Source organism: Entelurus aequoreus, linkage group LG08 (genome assembly GCF_033978785.1).
Source record: "Entelurus aequoreus isolate RoL-2023_Sb linkage group LG08, RoL_Eaeq_v1.1, whole genome shotgun sequence".
NCBI lineage: Eukaryota > Metazoa > Chordata > Actinopteri > Syngnathiformes > Syngnathidae > Entelurus > Entelurus aequoreus.
Window position 1 is genome coordinate 1835493 of NC_084738.1, and position 19311 is coordinate 1854803.

The 19311-nt window shown below is 38.9% G+C and overlaps 1 protein-coding gene across 2 annotated transcripts in view; it reads right to left on the bottom strand.

The window, feature by feature from the left end:
* Window positions 1–1488: 1488 nt before the first annotated feature.
* Window positions 1489–19311, bottom strand: part of pax8 (paired box 8) — a 25218-nt gene continuing 7395 nt past the window's right edge. For both annotated transcript variants that reach the window (XM_062054791.1, XM_062054790.1), the window contains exons 3-12: window positions 19266–19311; window positions 19005–19202; window positions 18848–18924; window positions 18646–18771; window positions 9968–10128; window positions 9763–9883; window positions 9473–9685; window positions 9220–9321; window positions 8329–8418; window positions 1489–2121 (exon numbers count right to left, since the gene is read on the bottom strand). The exon at window positions 19266–19311 is cut by the window's right edge. In XM_062054791.1, the coding sequence (XP_061910775.1) occupies window positions 2051–2121; window positions 8329–8418; window positions 9220–9321; window positions 9473–9685; window positions 9763–9883; window positions 9968–10128; window positions 18646–18771; window positions 18848–18924; window positions 19005–19202; window positions 19266–19311 (1205 nt within the window). In that variant the 3' untranslated portion in view covers window positions 1489–2050. The remainder of the gene's footprint in view (window positions 2122–8328; window positions 8419–9219; window positions 9322–9472; window positions 9686–9762; window positions 9884–9967; window positions 10129–18645; window positions 18772–18847; window positions 18925–19004; window positions 19203–19265) is intronic.

The following is a 19311-nucleotide window of genomic DNA, read 5'->3' on the forward strand; positions in this document are numbered from 1 at the left end:
CCTCAGACTGCATTACTGTGTTGGATTAAAAGAGTTTAAAGATGACTAAAGTGTGTTACTTCATGTCTAGAGGGCTCCCATAGTTTTAGAAAACGTATTTAGAAGGCCGTGAACATTTTTTTTATGCTCTAACTATGTTGCGGTATTTAATTTATCGCGGCCATGTTTGGAACCAATTAACAGAGATAAACAAGGGAATAATAATGATGTACAAAATTGAATATATTTCTGCCATACTAATAATACATATACTTGTGTTGTAAACACATTTTTTTTTGCCTCCAAGGGGTGCGAACAGACACATTTTAGGTTCCCACATCCAGCATCCCTAAGAAATATGTAAAAATATGTGAGATTGTAGGCACACTTAACCCTCTCAAAATACACATTTTGGTTAAAAAAAAAAAAAATCCAACAAAAATATTATTTTTCTGTCCTGAACTGACTTTTTCTGATTTTTTTTTTTTTAATGAAGTATTTTCAAGCACAAAAATGGCTAAATAAACCACAAAAAAAATCAATACGACACTAGTATTGGCTACTAGATGAGACTAGAGTGCACTGTTTAGTATCGTGTCCACTGATTGGCTCAGCCTCTGACTGCTTTACTGTGTTGGATTAAAACAGTTTAAAGATGACTAAAGTGTGTTACTTCATGTCTAGAGGGCTCCCATAGTTTTAGAAAACGTATTTAGAAGGCCGTGAACATTTTTTTTATGTTCTAACTATGTTGCGGTATTTAATTTATCGCGGCCATGTTTGGAACCAATTAACAGAGATAAACAAGGGAATAATAATGATGTACACAATGGAATATATTTCTGCCATACTAATAATACATATACTTGTGTTGTAAACACATTTTTATGGCCTCCAAGGGGTGCGAACAGACACATTTTAGGTTCCCACATTCAGCATCCTTAAGAAATATGCAAAAATATGTGAGATTGTAGGCACACTTAACCCTCTCAAAATATACATTTTGGTTAAAAAATAAAATAATCCAACAAAAATATTATTTTTCTGTCCTAAACTGACTTTTTCTTTTTAATGAAGTATTTTCAAGCACAAAAATGGTTAAATAAACCAAAAAAAAAATCAATACGACACTATTATTGGCTCCTAGATGAGACCAGAGTGCACTGTTTAGTATCGTGTCCACTGATTGGCTCAGCCTCAGACTGCATTACTGTGTTGGATTAAAAGAGTTTAAAGATGACTAAAGTGTGTTACTTCATGTCTAGAGGGCTCCCATAGTTTTAGAAAACGTATTTAGAAGGCCGTGAACATTTTTTTTTATGCGCAGCTATGTTGCGTTAATATGTTTGGAACCAATTAACAGAGATAAACAAGGGAATAATAATGATGTACAAAATTGAATATATTTCTGCCATACTAATAATACATATTTAATTAACCACACAACAGGAAGTTCACCTTTGCCATGCTTTAATTAAAAATAATTCTTTAGAAATTCCCTATGTACAGTACATCTGCAATAATATTAACAACAGCATATGAATAAAAATAGTCACAATTTTTACCCACCATCAGTACATCAGCATGATGACAAACTAAACAAAAGTACGGAGGAGCCCCTCTTCCTTACATCCCCTCGTAGCTCATTCAACATTTACAGTATGTACAGTATTCTGCCAGACAAATAACATGGCTGTTGGAAATCAAGCAGACAAATCAAGATTCTTAATTAAAAACAACAAAGCTTTGTAAACAAGCATAGTTCATTAAAGAGATGTTGCATATCCTTTGTCAGATGTGCGAGGAGGGGGGAAAAAAAGAAAAGTCTTTGGCCAAAAAACAGAGTTAAGAACTCGGTACTGGAAAGATGCACCTTGTGAGACGTAAGGCTGGTGATGTGTAAACGTGCGCTCAGGTCTGCTGATGAGTTACCCTGCATGGGCTACTGGATCCAATAAATAATCAGCTGTCAGTCTGCCAGGATGTAAAGAAAAACCAAAAAAATATTGGTTGCTGGTTCGTCTGCAAGGTCACTCGCTATCCGGGTCACGAAGGGCCGTCCAGAAGGGGACTAGAGGTGGTCGTAGGCGGCCGCCGAAGGGTGAGCGGTGCGGGATGCTGTGCTGTAATAATAGGGTGTACCTGAAGGGGGCGGAGAGAAAAATAAAAAGCGTCGGAATTAGTAGTAGCCTTTTTAAAACACATTTTGTCACATTTTAGAATCTTTGTGGAGAGTACAACAGAATTGTGTGCAATATTCAGTGCAGTTTAAAAGTAAGATAAGAAAAACACAAAAAGCTATGTAATTTGTTCTTTATTTTTATCATGCCGCTGCTGCTTCTTTGAAGTGTGTCGGTACAACCACACAATTAAGCAGGGGTTTGTACAATAAATAGTACTAATTAATGATCATAAAACCTGTCATAGCCACTTGTCGTTAATACAGTGACCGATGAGTTATACTACCGTATTTTCCGCACTATAAGGCGCACCGGATTATAAGGCGCACCTTCAATGAATGGCCTATTTTAAAACTTTGTTCATATATAAGGCGCACCGCATTATAAGGCGCATAGAATAGACTAGGGGTGTGGGAAAAAATCGATTCGAATTCGAATCGCGATTCTCACGTTGTGCGATTCAGAATCGATTCTTATTTTTAAAAAATGTATTTTATTTTATTTTTTTATTTTTTCTTAATTTTTCCCCACCTTTTTTTTTTTTTTTTAAATTAATCAATCCAACAAAACAATACACAGCAATACCATAACAATGCAATCCAATTCCAAAAGCAAACCCGACCCAGCAACACTCAGAACTGCAATAAACAAAGCAATTGAGAGGAGACACAAACACGACACAGAACAAACCAAAAAGTAGTGAAACAAAAATGAATATTATCAACAACAGTATCAATATTAGTTACACTTTCAACATAGCAGTGATTAAAAATCCCTCATTGACATTATCATTAGACATTTATAAAAATAAAAGAACAATAGTGTCACAGTGGCTTACACTTGCATCGCATTTCATAAGCTTGACAACACACTGTGTCCAATATTTTCACAAAGATAAAATAAGTCATATTTTTGGTTCATTTAATAGTTAAAACAAATGTACATTATTGCAATCAGTTGATAAAACATTGTCCTTTACAATTATAAAAGCTTTTTACAAAAATCTACTACTCTGCTTGCATGTCAGCAGACTGGGGTAGATCCTGCTGAAATCCTATGTATTGAATGAATAGAGAATCCTTTTGAATCGGGAAAATATCGTTTATGATTCGAGAATCGCGTTGAATCGAAAAAAATCGATTCTGAATCAAATCGTGACCCCAAGAATCGATATTGAATCGAATCGTGGGACACCCAAAGATTCGCAGCCCGAGAATAGACGCTACAGTAGAGGCTGGGGTTACGTTATGCATCCCGTAGTTGCGAGACCTGTTGTGGCTCAATATTGGCCCATATATAAGGCGCGCCGGATTATAAGGCGCACTGTCAGCTTTTGAGAAAATTGGCGGTTTTTAGGTGCGCCTTATAGTGCGGAAAATACGGTAATCATACATTTTAAAACAGCGTTGTTCCCGCTGCATGCACACGCAATGAAAACCACTTAAAACTCTCGCACCTATACAAGGCACCCGTGACTAAATTGGTGTATTGACAAAATAGCTTAACTTTGCACTATTTCCATTTATTTACGCAATATTAAATACAAAATAATTAAATAGAATAAATCATGAACAAGAAGAAGCAGAAAGGAAAAGCTTCTGCTTGGCACTCAGCCTCAAGGGTTGGGATTGGGGGTTAAATCACCAAAAATGATTCCCGGGCGCGGCCACTGCTGCTGCTCACTGCTCCCCTCACCTCCCAGGGGGCGATCAAGGGTGACGGGTCAAATGCAGAGAATAATTTCGCCACACCTAGTGTGTGTGTGACAATCATGGGTACACAAATACAACAATAGACTCAAAAATTGACATTGTAAGTTTACAGTAAGTTACTTACTAATAATTGCATCACTTTTACAGTAACAGTAGATTTTAATTATTCATTATTTTCCTGTGAAAAAATACTGTTACATGTTTACAGTGTAGAAGTCTATTACATGTTTCTATTTTATAACATACAAAAATAAAAATAAAAATACAACAAAGGCCTCAGCTTACTTAAAGTCACACCTTTTAATCAGCATTTTTCTAAATACAGAAAGATATTGTTTTCTTCCACTGTCAAGTCAACGCCTGTAAATTGATTGTGCGTTGCAGTAACTGCTGCAGGAGAGCAGAGGGACAATACAAATATGCCTTACTTTAAAAAAAAAAGAAAAAAAAAGGCCTTTTTTAATGAATAAAAAATGATATATTGTACACCAATATAACTTTGCTCGATCTGAAGTGAGTCTATTGTTCCTGTGCATGGAGCTTGCACCGGAACAATAGTTCAAAGCAACCGGGGGGGTTACACACTAGTAATACCCAGCATGTTCTGCACATGCATATAAATTCCCCTAATTTTATGGGTGGTTTAAAAAAACATTTTAATCAAAGTAATAAATCTAAAAAAAAAAAAAAAAAGATACCTCCTTAAACGCCAACTACTTTTTAAAAAACCCTCTGCATTGTTCCCGCTGCACATGAGGAACTTCACAGGAACAGTCGGAAAATAGTCAAATTATCCATAAAGATATATTAACTTATTGTACATTTTTACCTATGTAATTCTCATTGTTGCATGTTAATAATAGGTCAATTATAAGCTGCTTTTAAATGCTGCACAGGAACAGAAATGTTGTGTAGTTGTGAAATACTGAGGTCATATGCAGAATATAGTAACATGGACATTTTACCCCTTGACTATCATAAAAGGATGCATGTTATTTAAATGCTGTGAACTTAACGTGAGAGTGTTCACTGTGTACATCTTCCTGGTGCATGAACAGGCACAGAAACAAGGAAATTGCCCAGTTTTCTATATTTTAGTGCTGTCAATGAATTACACTTTTATGTGCAAGATTGTTGTGTGCAGACAAAAGTTGTTTGTGTCAGATGTCTCCCACCTGCTGATAGTTTAGGCCGGGGGTCAGCAACCCGCGGCTCTCGAGTGCCGCCCTAGTGGCTCCCTGGAGCATTTTAAAAAAAGGTTTGAAAATGGAAAAAGATGGGGGGAAAAAATAATATATTTTGTTTTAATATATTTTTTGTTTGAGGACAAACATGACACAAACCTTCCCAAGTGTTAGAAAGCCCACTGTTTAATATGTTTGTGTGTATGCTTTACTAATTGGTGAACATCGTTTTGTCCTACTAATTTCGGCGGTTCTTGAACGCACCATAGTGTGGACTGTGACGCAACAGTTTGTTTACATGTAAAATCTTCCACTCCTTTGTCTCATTTTGTCCACCACACACTTTATGCTGTGCGTGAATGCACAAAGGTGCGCTTTGTTGATGTTATTGACTTGTTGGAGTGCTAATCAGGCATGTTTGGTCAGTGCATGACTGCAAGCTAATCAATGCTAACATGCTATTTAGGCTAGGTGTATGTACATATTGCATCATTATGCCTCATTTGTAGGTATATTTGAGCTCATTTAATATCCTTGACTTTTATCCTCTTTGTATATAATTTAGTTGTGCATGTCTCATGACACATTATCTGTATGTAATATTGGCTGCATTTCTGATAGTTGTTCCAGACCACAGCAAAGATTGTAATAAATCCATTAGAAGAAGACAGCCTGCCGTTTCCTTTAACTTGGACACACACATCTACACCTTTGGCCATTAAAAGACAGTAATTTCCAGGAGTTATCTCACCTTCTGAGTAGCCTCTGATTTACTAATGGTTTCTAATGTTGTAAAAATGTGTACAATAAATATAAAATGTCAACATTTCTGTCAGTCAAGATTTGCTTCAGCCTGCGACACACAGTCATTTTGATAGTAGGCTATTATAGCTAGGATAGTCACTTACATCATGTGTTGCCTTCATTTTGAGTAGAGATGTCCGATATTCTGATATTGTCCAACTCTTAATTACCGATTCCGATATCAACCGATACTGATATATGCAGTCGTGGAATTAACACGTTATTATGTCTAATTTTGTTGCGATGCCCCGCTGGATGCATTAAACAATGTAACAAGGTTTTCCAAAATAAATCAACTCAAGTTATGGAAAAAAAATGCCAACATGGCACTGCCATATTTATTATTGAAGTCACAAAGTGCATTATTTTTTTTAACATGCCTCAAAACAGCAGCTTGGAATTTGGGACATGCTCTCCCTGAGAGAGCATGAGGAGGTTGAGGTTGGGGGGGGCGGGGTTGAGGTAGGGGGGGTAGGGGTTAGCGGGTGTCTATATTGTAGCGTCCCGGAAGAGTTAGTGCTGCAAGGGGTTCTGGGTATTTGTTCTGTTGTGTTTATGTTGTGTTACGGTGCGGATGTTCTCCCAAAATGTGTTTGTCATTCTTGTTTGGTGTGGGTTCACAGTGTGGCGCATATTTGTTACAGTGTTAAAGTTGTTTATACGGTCACCCTCAGTGTGACCTGTATGGCTGTTGACCAAATATGCTTGCATTTATCGGCCGATGATATCGGCAGTCCGATATTATCGGACATCTCTAATTATAAGACTTATATATGGCTTTTAATTTTTTGCGGCTCCAGACATTTGTTTTTTGTATTTTTTTGGTCCAATATGACTTTTTCATCGTTTTGGGTTGCCCACCCCTGGTTTAGGCTGACACTTAGCCTTTGTCAGAGCTTTAATTACACTTTTGAAATTAGATTATTCATGATTAATCACTGGTTATTATATTACTCACTTGCATAATTTAAGTGAAATTAAAAACTTATTGCAATAATGGAGAAAAATGCAATTTTTTTTGTCAGATTGTCCATACAGTCAAAATGATCTCCGTATATGTATGATTACCGTATTTATCGGACTATAAGTCGCAGTTTTTTTTCATAGTTTGGCCGGGGGTGCGACTTATACTCAGGAGCGACTTATATGTGAAATTATTAACACATTACCGTAAAATATCAAATAATATAATTTAGCTCATTCACGTAAGAGACTAGACGTATAAGATTTCATGGGATTTAGCGATTAGGAGTGACAGATTGTTTGGTAAACGTATAGCATGTTCTATATGTTATAGTTATTTGAATGACTCTTACCATAATATGTTACGTTAACATACCAGGCACGTTCTCAGTTGGTTATTTATGCCTCATATAACGTACACTTATTCAGCCTGTTGTTCACTATTCTTTATTTATTTTAAATTGCCTTTCAAATGTCTATTCTTGGTGTTGGGTTTTATCAATTAAATGTCCCCAAAAAATGTGACTTACACTCCAGTGCGACTTATATATGTTTTTTCCCTTCTTTATTATGCATTTTCGTCCGGTGCGACTTATACACCGGAGCGACTTATACTCCGAAAAATACGGGTAATGGGGTCATTTTTTGTGATTAATCACATGTAGGGATGTCCGATAATGGCTTTTTGCCGATATCCGATATTCCGATATTGTCCAACTCTTTAATTACCGATACCGATATCAACCGATACCGATATCAACCGATATATACAGTCGTGGAATTAACACATTATTATGCCTAATTTGGACAACCAGGTATGGTGAAGATAAGGTACTTTTAAAAAAAATTAATAAAATAAAATAAAATAAATAAATAAAAAACATTTTCTTGAATAAAAAAGAAAGTAAAACAATATAAAAACAGTTACATAGAAACTAATAATTAATGAAAATGAGTAAAATTAACTGTTAAAGGTTAGTACTATTAGTGGACCAGCAGCACGCACAATCATGTGTGCTTACGGACTGTATCCCTTGCAGACTGTATTGATATATATTGATATATAATGTAGGAACCAGAATATTAATAACAGAAAGAAACAACCCTTTTGTGTGAATGAGTGTAAATGGGGGAGGGAGGTTTTTGGGTTGGTGCACTAATTGTAAGTGTATCTTGTGTTTTTTATGTTGATTTAATAAAAAATAAAAAAAACCCAAAAAAAACCAGATACCGATAATAAAAAAAACGATACCGATAATTTCCGATATTACATTTTAACGCATTTATCGGGCCGATATTATCGTTATCGGACATCTCTAATCACATGAGTTAACTGGTTACTTTTGACACCCCTGCAATATTTAGAACAACTTATTGGGAATTGGCTGAGAGGACTCTGGCATCGGGACTCGTGTCGTCATTGGAATTGTGACCCGCTGCGGCGTGCTGGCGTACAGGTCGAGACCGCCGTGCGCGGTTGCCGACAAACAGGCCGCCATCGCTCACCCAGTATGCTGGAGTTGGTGAACCTCCAGGCGTCGCTGTAGGAGGCGTAGGGCGAGTGGCTGTAGGACTGCGCCGAGTAGTCGCCGCCGGCTGCAAGAGAAGAAAAACGCTCACGTCATCCTGGCCCGTAGTGAGCCGTTTGTGCCGCCGTTAGCTCATCATTCACCGGCAGTTTAGCCCGGCCTGTAAAGCATTAATCTGCAGTGCAGGTGTGGAAGGGCCCAAATCCTCCCGACTCAGCGGTGCATGCACGCCCGCCCCACCCCCCCGGCCCCCCCTCCCATTTTGAAATTCCCTCTCCTCCTGCACTTCCTTCACTTTTTTTACATTCCAATATCTAATTGGTAATTATGTCGGCTGGAATGAATCCCCCGTGCCCCCCCTGACATCTTTCCGTCGATCCTTACCCTCCCCTCCCTTATAGGAGGTAATTGTGTATCAACGCTCCCTCGCAGCGAGCCCACCAGAAAAAATAATAAATCAGACCCTCTCATTTCGCGCTTCGAAGGGCAGACTTCAAATATATATAAAAAAAAAAACAGCACATCACACACACACACACACAGTGTGGCATCCTGACGTACACACACACACACACACACACACACACACACACACACATTACAAAGACCTCCCTCCTGGGCCCCCTGGTTCCCATGGCGATGTGTGGTCAGAGGTGTCTGGGTGGGGGGGGATGTGGGCAGCAGGGCGGAACCCCCAAGCCTGTTCCTTGTACCCCCTGGGCCCACACACACACACACACACACACACACACACACACACACACACACACACACACACACACACACACACACAAACACACACACATGCCACACCAAGCTTCCCATTCTCTTTGCTTATAAAACTCCTTTTTGCGCACCACAGGTGTACCTGCGACAACGCCGGTGATGGCCGACGAGGAGTATCCTGACTGGGCGGGCGGCGGGATGTGAGGTGGGTACCCAGGCAGGGTGGAGCTCACCATGTCTCGCCCTGCACACACACACACACACACACAACACACAAGACCAAAATGTTGATTTGTGTCCATACACTGACTGGACACATTAGGAAGCGTGTACCTAATGAATTGTCCATTGACGTAAGCCGTTTGATTGATGGACATGGTTGAAATGGGCGTTACCTGACATGATGGACTGGCTACCGAACTGGCCGTACACAGGTGCATGATGGGAGAATGAGTTGTAGGAGTTGGGGTAATGGTTGCTGCAGCTGCTGCCGACAGAAAGGGGTTTCTGCAGCTCCACGAACGCCATGTTCGGAGAGGAGGGACTCGTGCTGGTGACCTCGGGGGACATTTCCTGCTTTAGACAGAGCGGCAGGGACTGGAGGGGCTCTGGACCGAGGGCGCGTGGAGATGGGTGTGAAGTGAAACCGGTGGGAAGTCTAAAAACAAGGCGCGATAAGACTCACCGGGCACCATGGCGTAGGTCTGATGCGCCGTCAGATTGCGTCCGATGGCGGAGCTCGAGGCCACCAGGCCGGTTTTGGCCTCCTCCAGGCTGCCGCTGATGAGCGAGAGCGGGTACAAAGTCTAAGGGGGGGCGGAAGGACGCGAGGTTAGCCATTATTACAACACCAACAACGCTGACCTGAGAGAGTTCACAACTCCTCCCACCTGTTCCGTCTTGTTGGCGGAGCCGAAGGAGTCGGGCGGGTAGTGCGGACGCTCGAAGCTGCAATCCACGTGCTGCGAGAAGTGGTCGAGGCGCATGGTTTTCCTCGGAACGCCGCCGCTGCCCTGAGAGTCCACGCTGTGTCGACAACTGTCCTGGTCACCTGAGAGAAAGAGAACTCCACTTAAGACTTGATGGACGCCAACGTCTCGCAACTCAGCTGGAAATGCTACAATTTGCACTAGAGCTGTCCGATAATATCGGACTGCCGATATCATCGGCCGATAAATGCTTTAAAATGTATGTATCAGTTTCAAAAAGTAAAATGCATGACTTTTTAAAATGCCGCTAAGTACACGGACGTAGGGAGAAGTACAGAGCGCCAATAAACCTTAAAGGCACTGCCTTTGCGTGCCGGCCCAGTCACATAATATCTACGGCTTTTCACAACAGCCATACAGGTCACACTGGGGGTGACCGTATAAACAACTTTAACACTGTTACAAATATGCGCCACACTGTGAACCCACACCAAACAAGAAGGACAAACACATTTCGGGAGAACATCCGCACCGTAACACAACATAAACACAACAGAACAAATACCCAGAATCCCTTGCAGCACTAACTCTTCCGGGACGCTCCAATATACACCCGTGGGGGGTGTATATTGGAGCTAAACCCTACATATTCAAAAGGGTTTGAATATGTTTAGTTACTGTGCACTACATACTTTATTGTGTTAAGTATTCAATACAACACATTTTAGTACAATACTAGCAAATTCTAAATTGAATAACATAAGCTTCATAATAATATGCTATCGTGTTTACTTTAGTTAGTTCTTCTAAGTAGAGACGTCGGATAACATCGGACTGCCGATATTATCGGTCGATAAATGCTTTAAAATGTAATATCGGAAATTATCGGTATCAGTTTCAAAAAGTAAAATGTATGACTTTTTAAAACGGCGCTGTACGGAGAAGTTCAGAGCGCCAATAAACCTTAAAGGCACTGCCTTTGCGTGCCGGCCCAGTCACATAATAACTACGGCTTTTCACACACACAAGTGAATGCAAAGCATACTTGGTCAAAAGCCATACAGGTCACACTGGGGGTGACCGTATAAACAACTTTAACACTGTTACAAATATGCGCCACATTGTGAACCCACACCGAACAAGAATGACAAACACATTTCGGGAGAACATCCGCACCGTAACACAACATAAACACAACCGAACAAATACCCAGAACCCCTTGCAGCACTAACTCTTCCGGGATGCTATAATATACACCCGCCCCCCCAACCCCGCCCACCTCAACCTCCCCATGCTCTCTCAGGGAGAGCATGTCCCAAATTCCAAGCTGCTGTTTTGAGGCATGTTAAAAAAAAAAAAAATGCACTTTGTGACTTTAATAATAAATATGGCAGTGCCATGTTGGCATTTTTTTTTTCCATAACTTGAGTTGATTTATTTTGGAAAACCTTGTTACATTGTTTAATGCATCCAGCGGGGCATCACAACAAAATTAGGCACAATAATGTGTTAATTCCACGACTGTATATATCGGTATCGCTAATTAAGAGTTGGATAATATCGGATATCGGCAAAAAAGCCATTATCGGACATCTCTAATTTGCACCAGAAATTAGAATTTTACAAAATTGCGGACTATAACTTGCGCTGATTGGGAATTGATCCCACGCTCGCTGCATTAAAGTCAGCTGCGTGAACCACTACACTATTCATGTCTGTCAACACTGGCAGAAAATGTCGTAAAACGTACAAGACTGCAAAGTGGTACCAGATCTACCACCCGAGCAATGTCAAAAAGCAACTGTTGTGTTCCATTCCGTAGAACATATTTTGCCTTTTCAATAGAAGGACCACAACTATGGAACTCTCTATCTGACACTTTGAAAAGTATACCTGCACTTGTCACTTTCAAAAAACAAACACAATTATGGCTAGTTGAGCAACAATCGTGTTCCCATGTTTAGTTTTTACTAATTTTTACTTAATGGTTTCTATCTAGTCTGCACTTTGTCTGTGTTATTATTATTATTGGCTTTTATCTAGTTTGCACTTTGTCTGTATTATTACTATTATCATTATTATCGACTCATTTTGCCTTATTCTTTTTATTTTCCTATTTTAATGATGTTGGATCTGTGTTGTTGTTGTTGTTGTTGTTGTTGTTGTTGTTGTTGTTGGGGACAAGTGTTGTAAATGAGCTTTGGCTACAAACACTATGATGCATACATTGGATAACTGTTTCAGATGCCTATGTTTCTGTATCTGTCCCTATTTCAAATAAACCTTTATATATAACCCTGCAAAATGTAACGCATAAGAACCGTAACATTTATTTGTCTGTGCATTTCACACAGAATGCAGACATTGTCCAAACTGCTAATTGCCCAACAATTACTTCCAACACAACAGAGTGCAAGTCATGAAGGGGTTTAACTAGGAATGTCCCGATTCACATCTGATTCACTTTTTTGTAGTCCCGACACGATACTTTGACAATAGATTATAAGAACTAACTAAAGTGAACACGATAGCATATTATTATGAAGCTTATGTTATTAAATGTAGAATTTGCTAGTATTGTACTAAAATGTGTGGTATTGAATACTTAACACTAGCGATGTCCGATAATGGCTTTTTTGCCGATATTCCGATATTGTCCAACTCTTAATTACCGATTCCGATATTAACCGATACTGATATATACAGTCGTGGAATTAACACATTATTATGCCTAATTTTGTTGTGATGCCCCGTAAATGTAACAAGGTTTTCCAAAATAAATCAACTCAAGTTATGGAAAAAAATGCCAACATGGCACTGCCATATTTATTATTGAAGTCACAAAGTGCATTATTTTTTTTTAACATGCCTCAAAACAGCAGCTTGGAATTTGGGACATGCTCTCCCTGAGAGAGCATGAGGAGGTTGAGGTGGGGGGTAGCGGGAGGTTGTATATTGTAGCGTCCCGGAAGAGTTAGTGCTGCAAGGGGTTCTGGGTATTTGTTCTGTTGTGTTTATGTTGTGTTACGGTGCGGATGTTCTCCCGAAATGTGTTTGTCATTCTTGTTTGGTGTGGGTTCACAGTGTGGCGCATATTTGTAACAGTGTTAAAGTTGTTTATACGGTCACCCTCAGTGTGACCTGTATGGCTGTTGACCAAGTATGAATTGCATTCACTTGTGTGTGTGAAAAGTCGTAGATATTATGTGATTGGGCCGGCACGCAAAGGCAGTGCCTTTAAGGTTTATTGGCGCTCTGAACTTCTCCGTACAGCTGCGTTTTAAAAAGTCATAAATTTTACTTTTTCAAACCGATATTACATTTTAAAGCATTTATCGACCGATAATATCGGCAGTCCGATATTATCCGACATCTCTACTTAGAAGAACTAACTAAAGTAAACACGATAGCATATTATTATGAAGCTTATGTTATTCAATTTAGAATTTGCTAGTATTGTACTAAAATGTGTTGTATTGAATACTTAACACAATAAAGTATGTAGTGCACAGTAACTAAACATATTCAAACCCTTTTGAATATGTAGGGTTTAGCCTCAAAGCCTTCCTGTATCCATACTTACTCCCCGAGTTTGTAAACAATAACAAAAAACACCCCAAAATATTTTGTAATAATAAGTACAAAAAGAAAATGATCAAACTAATCACTTTAGTATCGTTTATATACTGATACCATGCTAGGTATCGATAGTTTCGACATCTGGGTGGATCACCCTTCCTTTACGTTGAAACTTTAGGGGTTAGCTTCTGGTGTCGCTCTGCTTGGTGTGTGAAATGTTCTGCAATAGTGGTGAGGATGAATATCTTATAAGCGGCTTCACACTGTGGATAGACAACGCCATCGTTGCAACTCGCTCTCAAATTGGAGCCGGTGTTCTGGCAAGACATGCACCCTCCTTTAATGCCGTGTTCCATTTACCTCGGAAGTTGGAAGTCGGCCACATCCACGAAAGCTATTTTTTCGCTTGCCTTGTCTGAATATAAACAACTTACTGGAAAACCTGCATCATTTATGCAGCCCTCAAACACAGATGCTATTGCTAGCAGTGTAGAACGTTTAAAACACAGGAAATAAATGTTTACGCTAGAGTAACGTAACCATATATGTAAAACAATACATTATAAACGACTGATTCAGTGCGTCAAGAACAAATCAGAAGTGCCAAACACGGATGTTATAGAAGCGTTTATCATTGTTTACATTCAGAGCAGCCATCTTTGAAACAAATTCGGGGGTGGTGAGAATGCTCCGACTTTCCAGTTGAAATTACGACGAGGGACTCGGATATTCCGAGTTTCCTGTACAAATGTAACACAATTCCTGCGTTTGTGTGACTGACAACTAGGGATGTCCGATAATGGCTTTTTTGCCGATATTCGGATATTGTCCAACTCTTAATTACCGATACCGATATCAACCGATACCGATATATACAGTCGGGGAATTAACACATTATTATGCCTAATTTGGACAACCAGGTATGGTGAAGATAAAGGTTTTTTTTTTTTAAATTAATAAAATAAAATAAGATAAATAAATTTAAAAAAATGTTTTGAAAAAAAATGAAAGTAAAACAATATAAAAACAGTTACATAGAAACTAGTAATTAATGAAAATGAGTCAAATTAACTGTTAAAGGTTAGTACTATTAGTGGACCAGCAGCACGCACAATCATGTGTGCTTAAGGACTGTATCCCTTGCAGGCTGTATTGATATATATTGATATATAATGTAGGAACCAGAATATTAATAACAGAAAGAAACAACCCTTTTGTGTGAATGACTGTGAATGGGGGAGGGAGTTTTTTTTGGGTTGGTGCACTAATTGTAAGTGTATCTTGTGTTTTTTATGTTGATTTAATAAAAATAAAAAATACAAATATTTTAAAAAACGATACCGATAATAACAAAACCGATACCGATAATTCCCGATATTACATTTTAAAGCAATTATTGGCCGATATTATTCGACATCTCTACTGACAACACTGCAAAAACTGAAATCTTTAAATATCTCAAATAAGGATGATATTTGCTTATTTTCTGTGTTTTGGTCCTAAATGATCTCAGTAAGATATTACAGCTTGTTGCTGAGATTTGATGACCTATATTGAGTAAAAACATGCTTGAAACTAGAATATCAACTGTTGCAAAGCTGTGTCATCAACACTCACAAGTATAAAACTACTTTTTTAAAGTAATAATTTCTTCAAGCATGAAAAAAAAAATCATGATGCCGAGCGCATATCATTATGTCAAGATAATGGCACTAGCATTTACTTAATTTAAGAATATTTTTCAACATATTGAGCAAAAATATCTCTTTTTTTTCTACCAAGAAAAGTGCACTTGTTATTAGTGAGAATATACTTATTTTTAGGTATTTTTGGGTTCATTGAGGTTAGCTCATTTTACTTGTTTTGGAAAGTCTTGACAAGCCAAATTTTCTTGTTCTATTGGCAGATAACTGTGCTTAGTTCAAATAAAATACCCCAAATGTTTTTTTTTTTTTTTCTTGTTTTTGAACACTGACTTTTTGCAGTGAAGGAATATGGAAATGTAATCGTGTCTCCCTGGGCATGCATCTCTTTCACGCGAGTACAACTTTAGCATGTAAACACTGGAACACAGCTGCGGTCTGGGCTCGGCTGCTCATTAATTTAAAAAAAAAATTGGAATATCCCTGATCGGGATATCTCTAGTTTTGACCTCAAACTCCGGTCCCAACATTGCGAGACATACCCTGTCTGTCAGACAGACAGGGAGTCCCGCCTCTATTTTCCTTCTGATGCTACCCTAAGAATTGGCAGGTTTGACTTCAGACCCACCTACCAATTCTGTGTATTTGTTGGTATCATGTCTGATTTGTTGTTTGCTAGAAAGTTAGCAAACAGGGTTATGTGACTCCAACTTTATGTACAGTAAGGGCTTTGGCTGATTGGAGATCTACAATTCTGTTGACATTTGGCATTAACGACATTGCACTGCAAAAAGTCAGTGTTCAAAAACAAGAAAAAAAATGACAAAAATGAGGGGTATTTTATTTGAACTAAGCAAAATTATCTGCCAATAGAACAAGAAAATTTGGCTTGTCAAGACTTTCCAAAACAAGTAAAATTAATGAACCCCAAAATACCTTAAAATAAGTATATTCTCACTAATAACAAGTGTACTTTTCTTGTTAGAAAAAAAACAACCTTTTTGCTCAATATGTTCAAAAATATTCTTAAATTAAGTAAATGCTAGTGCCATTATCTTGACATAATGATATGCGCTCGGCATCATGATTTTTTTTTTCATGCTTGAAGTAAGAAATTATTACTTTAAAAAAGTAGTTTTATACTTGTGAGTGTTGATGACACAGCTTTGCATCAGTTGCTATTCCAGTTTCAAGCATGTTTTACTCAATATAGGTCATAAAATCTCAGCAACAAGCTGTAATATCTTACTGAGATCATTTAGGACCAAAACCCTTAAAACAAGTAAAACACTCTAACATAAAATCTGCTTAGTGAGAAGAATTATCTTATCAGACAGAAAATAAGCAAATATCACCCTTATTTGAGATATTTAATCTTACTTAGATTTCAGTTTTTGCAGTGTGTGAATCGATACAGTACCAATTCCAGGCACTTGGGAGTCGATACTGGTACTCAACGGTACACATTTTTGATACGTTTGTCTGTTTTCAAATGTGTAAAAAAATGTTTGTTTTAAAAAAAAAATCTACATTTTTTATTCAACACTGAGCTGATGATAGTGTCCAGTTGTTATCTTGTTTTCTTACATTTGTGTGTCTCATTTGCAAGTATTGTATGCAGTTGCAATTCCAAGATGTTAGATAACAGTAGTGTATAGACTACGCAGTAGAAAATAGTCATTGCCCTTAAGTTGAATGCCAGTCTATTCTTTTGTTGTGCCCTACAAAGTGTTTACCCAGCAGGCACAAGACATTGATACAATGTTGATTATACATACACTGACTTTGAAACAACTTTGCAAAATAGTTGTATTCATAAATTGAGGCAATGTTGATGTCCAACATTGGATCCACGCTCATGGTTGGGAAATGACAACATTTTAATAGTCAAAGCAACGTCTCAACCTGACATTAATGTTGTATCAACGTTGTATTTGTGTTGTAGAATTTTTGGTCATTTCCCAACCAAACGGCCAAATAAACGTCGGAACCCGACGTTGATTAAACGTCGCCAAAAAGCAAATTGCTTCAACGTCTGGACCTAATTCAACAAGTTCTCAACGAACCTCTAAAGGCTTAATGGCCACATGCGTGGACAGCACCTTTTTAGCTCTTATTTCCAAAATTATGTACACTACTGAATTGGGGTCTTATGGCCACTTATGTGGACACTTATACTGCCATCTGGTGGTGTCAGAAGAGTATAACATACAATGGAATTTGGGGGAATAAAAGTGTACAAATAAGAATTAGCATGTCACTAAACATGAAGTACACGTTTGTGTACTTATGGACTAAGTACATCATATCAAAAGATGATTCTTAGTTTTTATTTTAATTAGGGTCCGATAAGCCCAAATAGCAAAGAGAAATAAAAAAAAGCATGTAAACAAACAGCTTGGGCCTTAAGAGGTTAATGTCTTGTGCCTGCTAAATATATTGTAAGGATTTTATTTATTACACACCGGCTGTTTGATTGTAGCGCGCATCTTGTTTGTAGTTTTCATTACCACATTTAGAGGTACCGTATTTTTCGGACTATAAGTCGCAGTTTTTTTCATAGTTTGGCCGGTGCGGGGGTGCGACTTATACTCAGGAGCGACTTATGTGTGAAATTATTAACACATTACCGTAAAATATCAAATAATATTATTTATCTCATTCACGTAAGAGACTAGACGTATAAGATTTCATGGGATTTAGTGATTAGGAGTGACAGATTGTTTGGTAAACGTATAGCATGTTCTATATGTTATAGTTATTTGAATGACTCTTACCATAATATGTTACGTTAACATACCAGGCACGTTCTCAGTTGGTTATTTATGCCTCATATAACGTACACTTATTCAGCCTGTTGTTCACTATTCTTTATTTATTTTAAATTGCCTTTCAAATGTCTATTCTTGGTGTTGGGTTTTATCAAATAAAATTCCCCCAAAAATGCGACTTATACTCCAGTGCGGCTTATATATGTTTTTTTCCCTTCTTTATTATGCATTTTTGGCCGGTGCGACTTATACTCCGAAAAATACGGTATTTAAATCGCCATGTAAAACCGATAATGCTCATCGGTAGCAATTCTAAGGCAAATCATCGAGCTAACGCATTTGAAAAAAGTGGCGCCTTACTGTGCTTTTGAGCGCCTTCTTGCTTTGTTGGCATGGAAAATTGTAACATTACTTTGAGGTAGCCTGGTTGAGTCCACTCTTGAGTGCTTGATTGCCAAGCGCTTGCAACTGGATGTGATGTGATGTGTAACAAAGGTATCGGAAATATGGCACTGTTTACGTGAATCAAGACCCGGTAATACCGACGGATGTCAGTCAGTACCAATACCCATCCCTGGTTGTAAGATTTCAGGCAAAGAAAGGACTTTTAAAGACAAACTTCAGGCTAATGCTTGTTTAGCCTTACTGTCGTCATGGCTCCTCTTGCCCTCGCTGCTCGGTTGAGGTATTCCCAACAGGCCGTTGATGGAGTAGGTGGACCCCAAAGAGTCCGAGTGCGGCGACTCAGGCGGGGTGACGGTGGAACTGGGGACTAAGAATAGGAAACTGTGATGCAAATCTATCTGGAACCAAAAAAGTGTTCTGGAAGACAAAGATTGAAGACTTACTCAAGGTATGCCCAGGACTTAGAACTTTCCCATCCAGGGGGAGATTAAACGGCTGCTGGACTTTGGTTCGAATGATCCTAAAACAAAGTGCACCAGCAGAGTGAACAACAAGAAAAAGTGACCCAATTGGACAGCATTCCATGAGCTGGCTGTTGACCTGTTGATGGAGCTGACGCTGGGCACGGTGTCGCTGTCACAGACCGTCTCAGCCAGGAGTCTGTCCCTGATCTCCCAGGCGAACATGGTGGGATTGTGCCTCTTGTATTCCGCGATCTTCTCCACCACCTTCGGTGTGGCCACTTTGGGCTTGGAGCCCCCGATCACGCCCGGTTTGATGCTGCCCGTCTCGTAGTACCTAAGCAACGGAGATAAGCGACGTTTTACTCGTCCGCTTCACTCGTGGCGACGGCGGACTCACCGTCCCAGGATCTTGCTGACGCAGCCGTGGCTGACTCGGAGCTGCC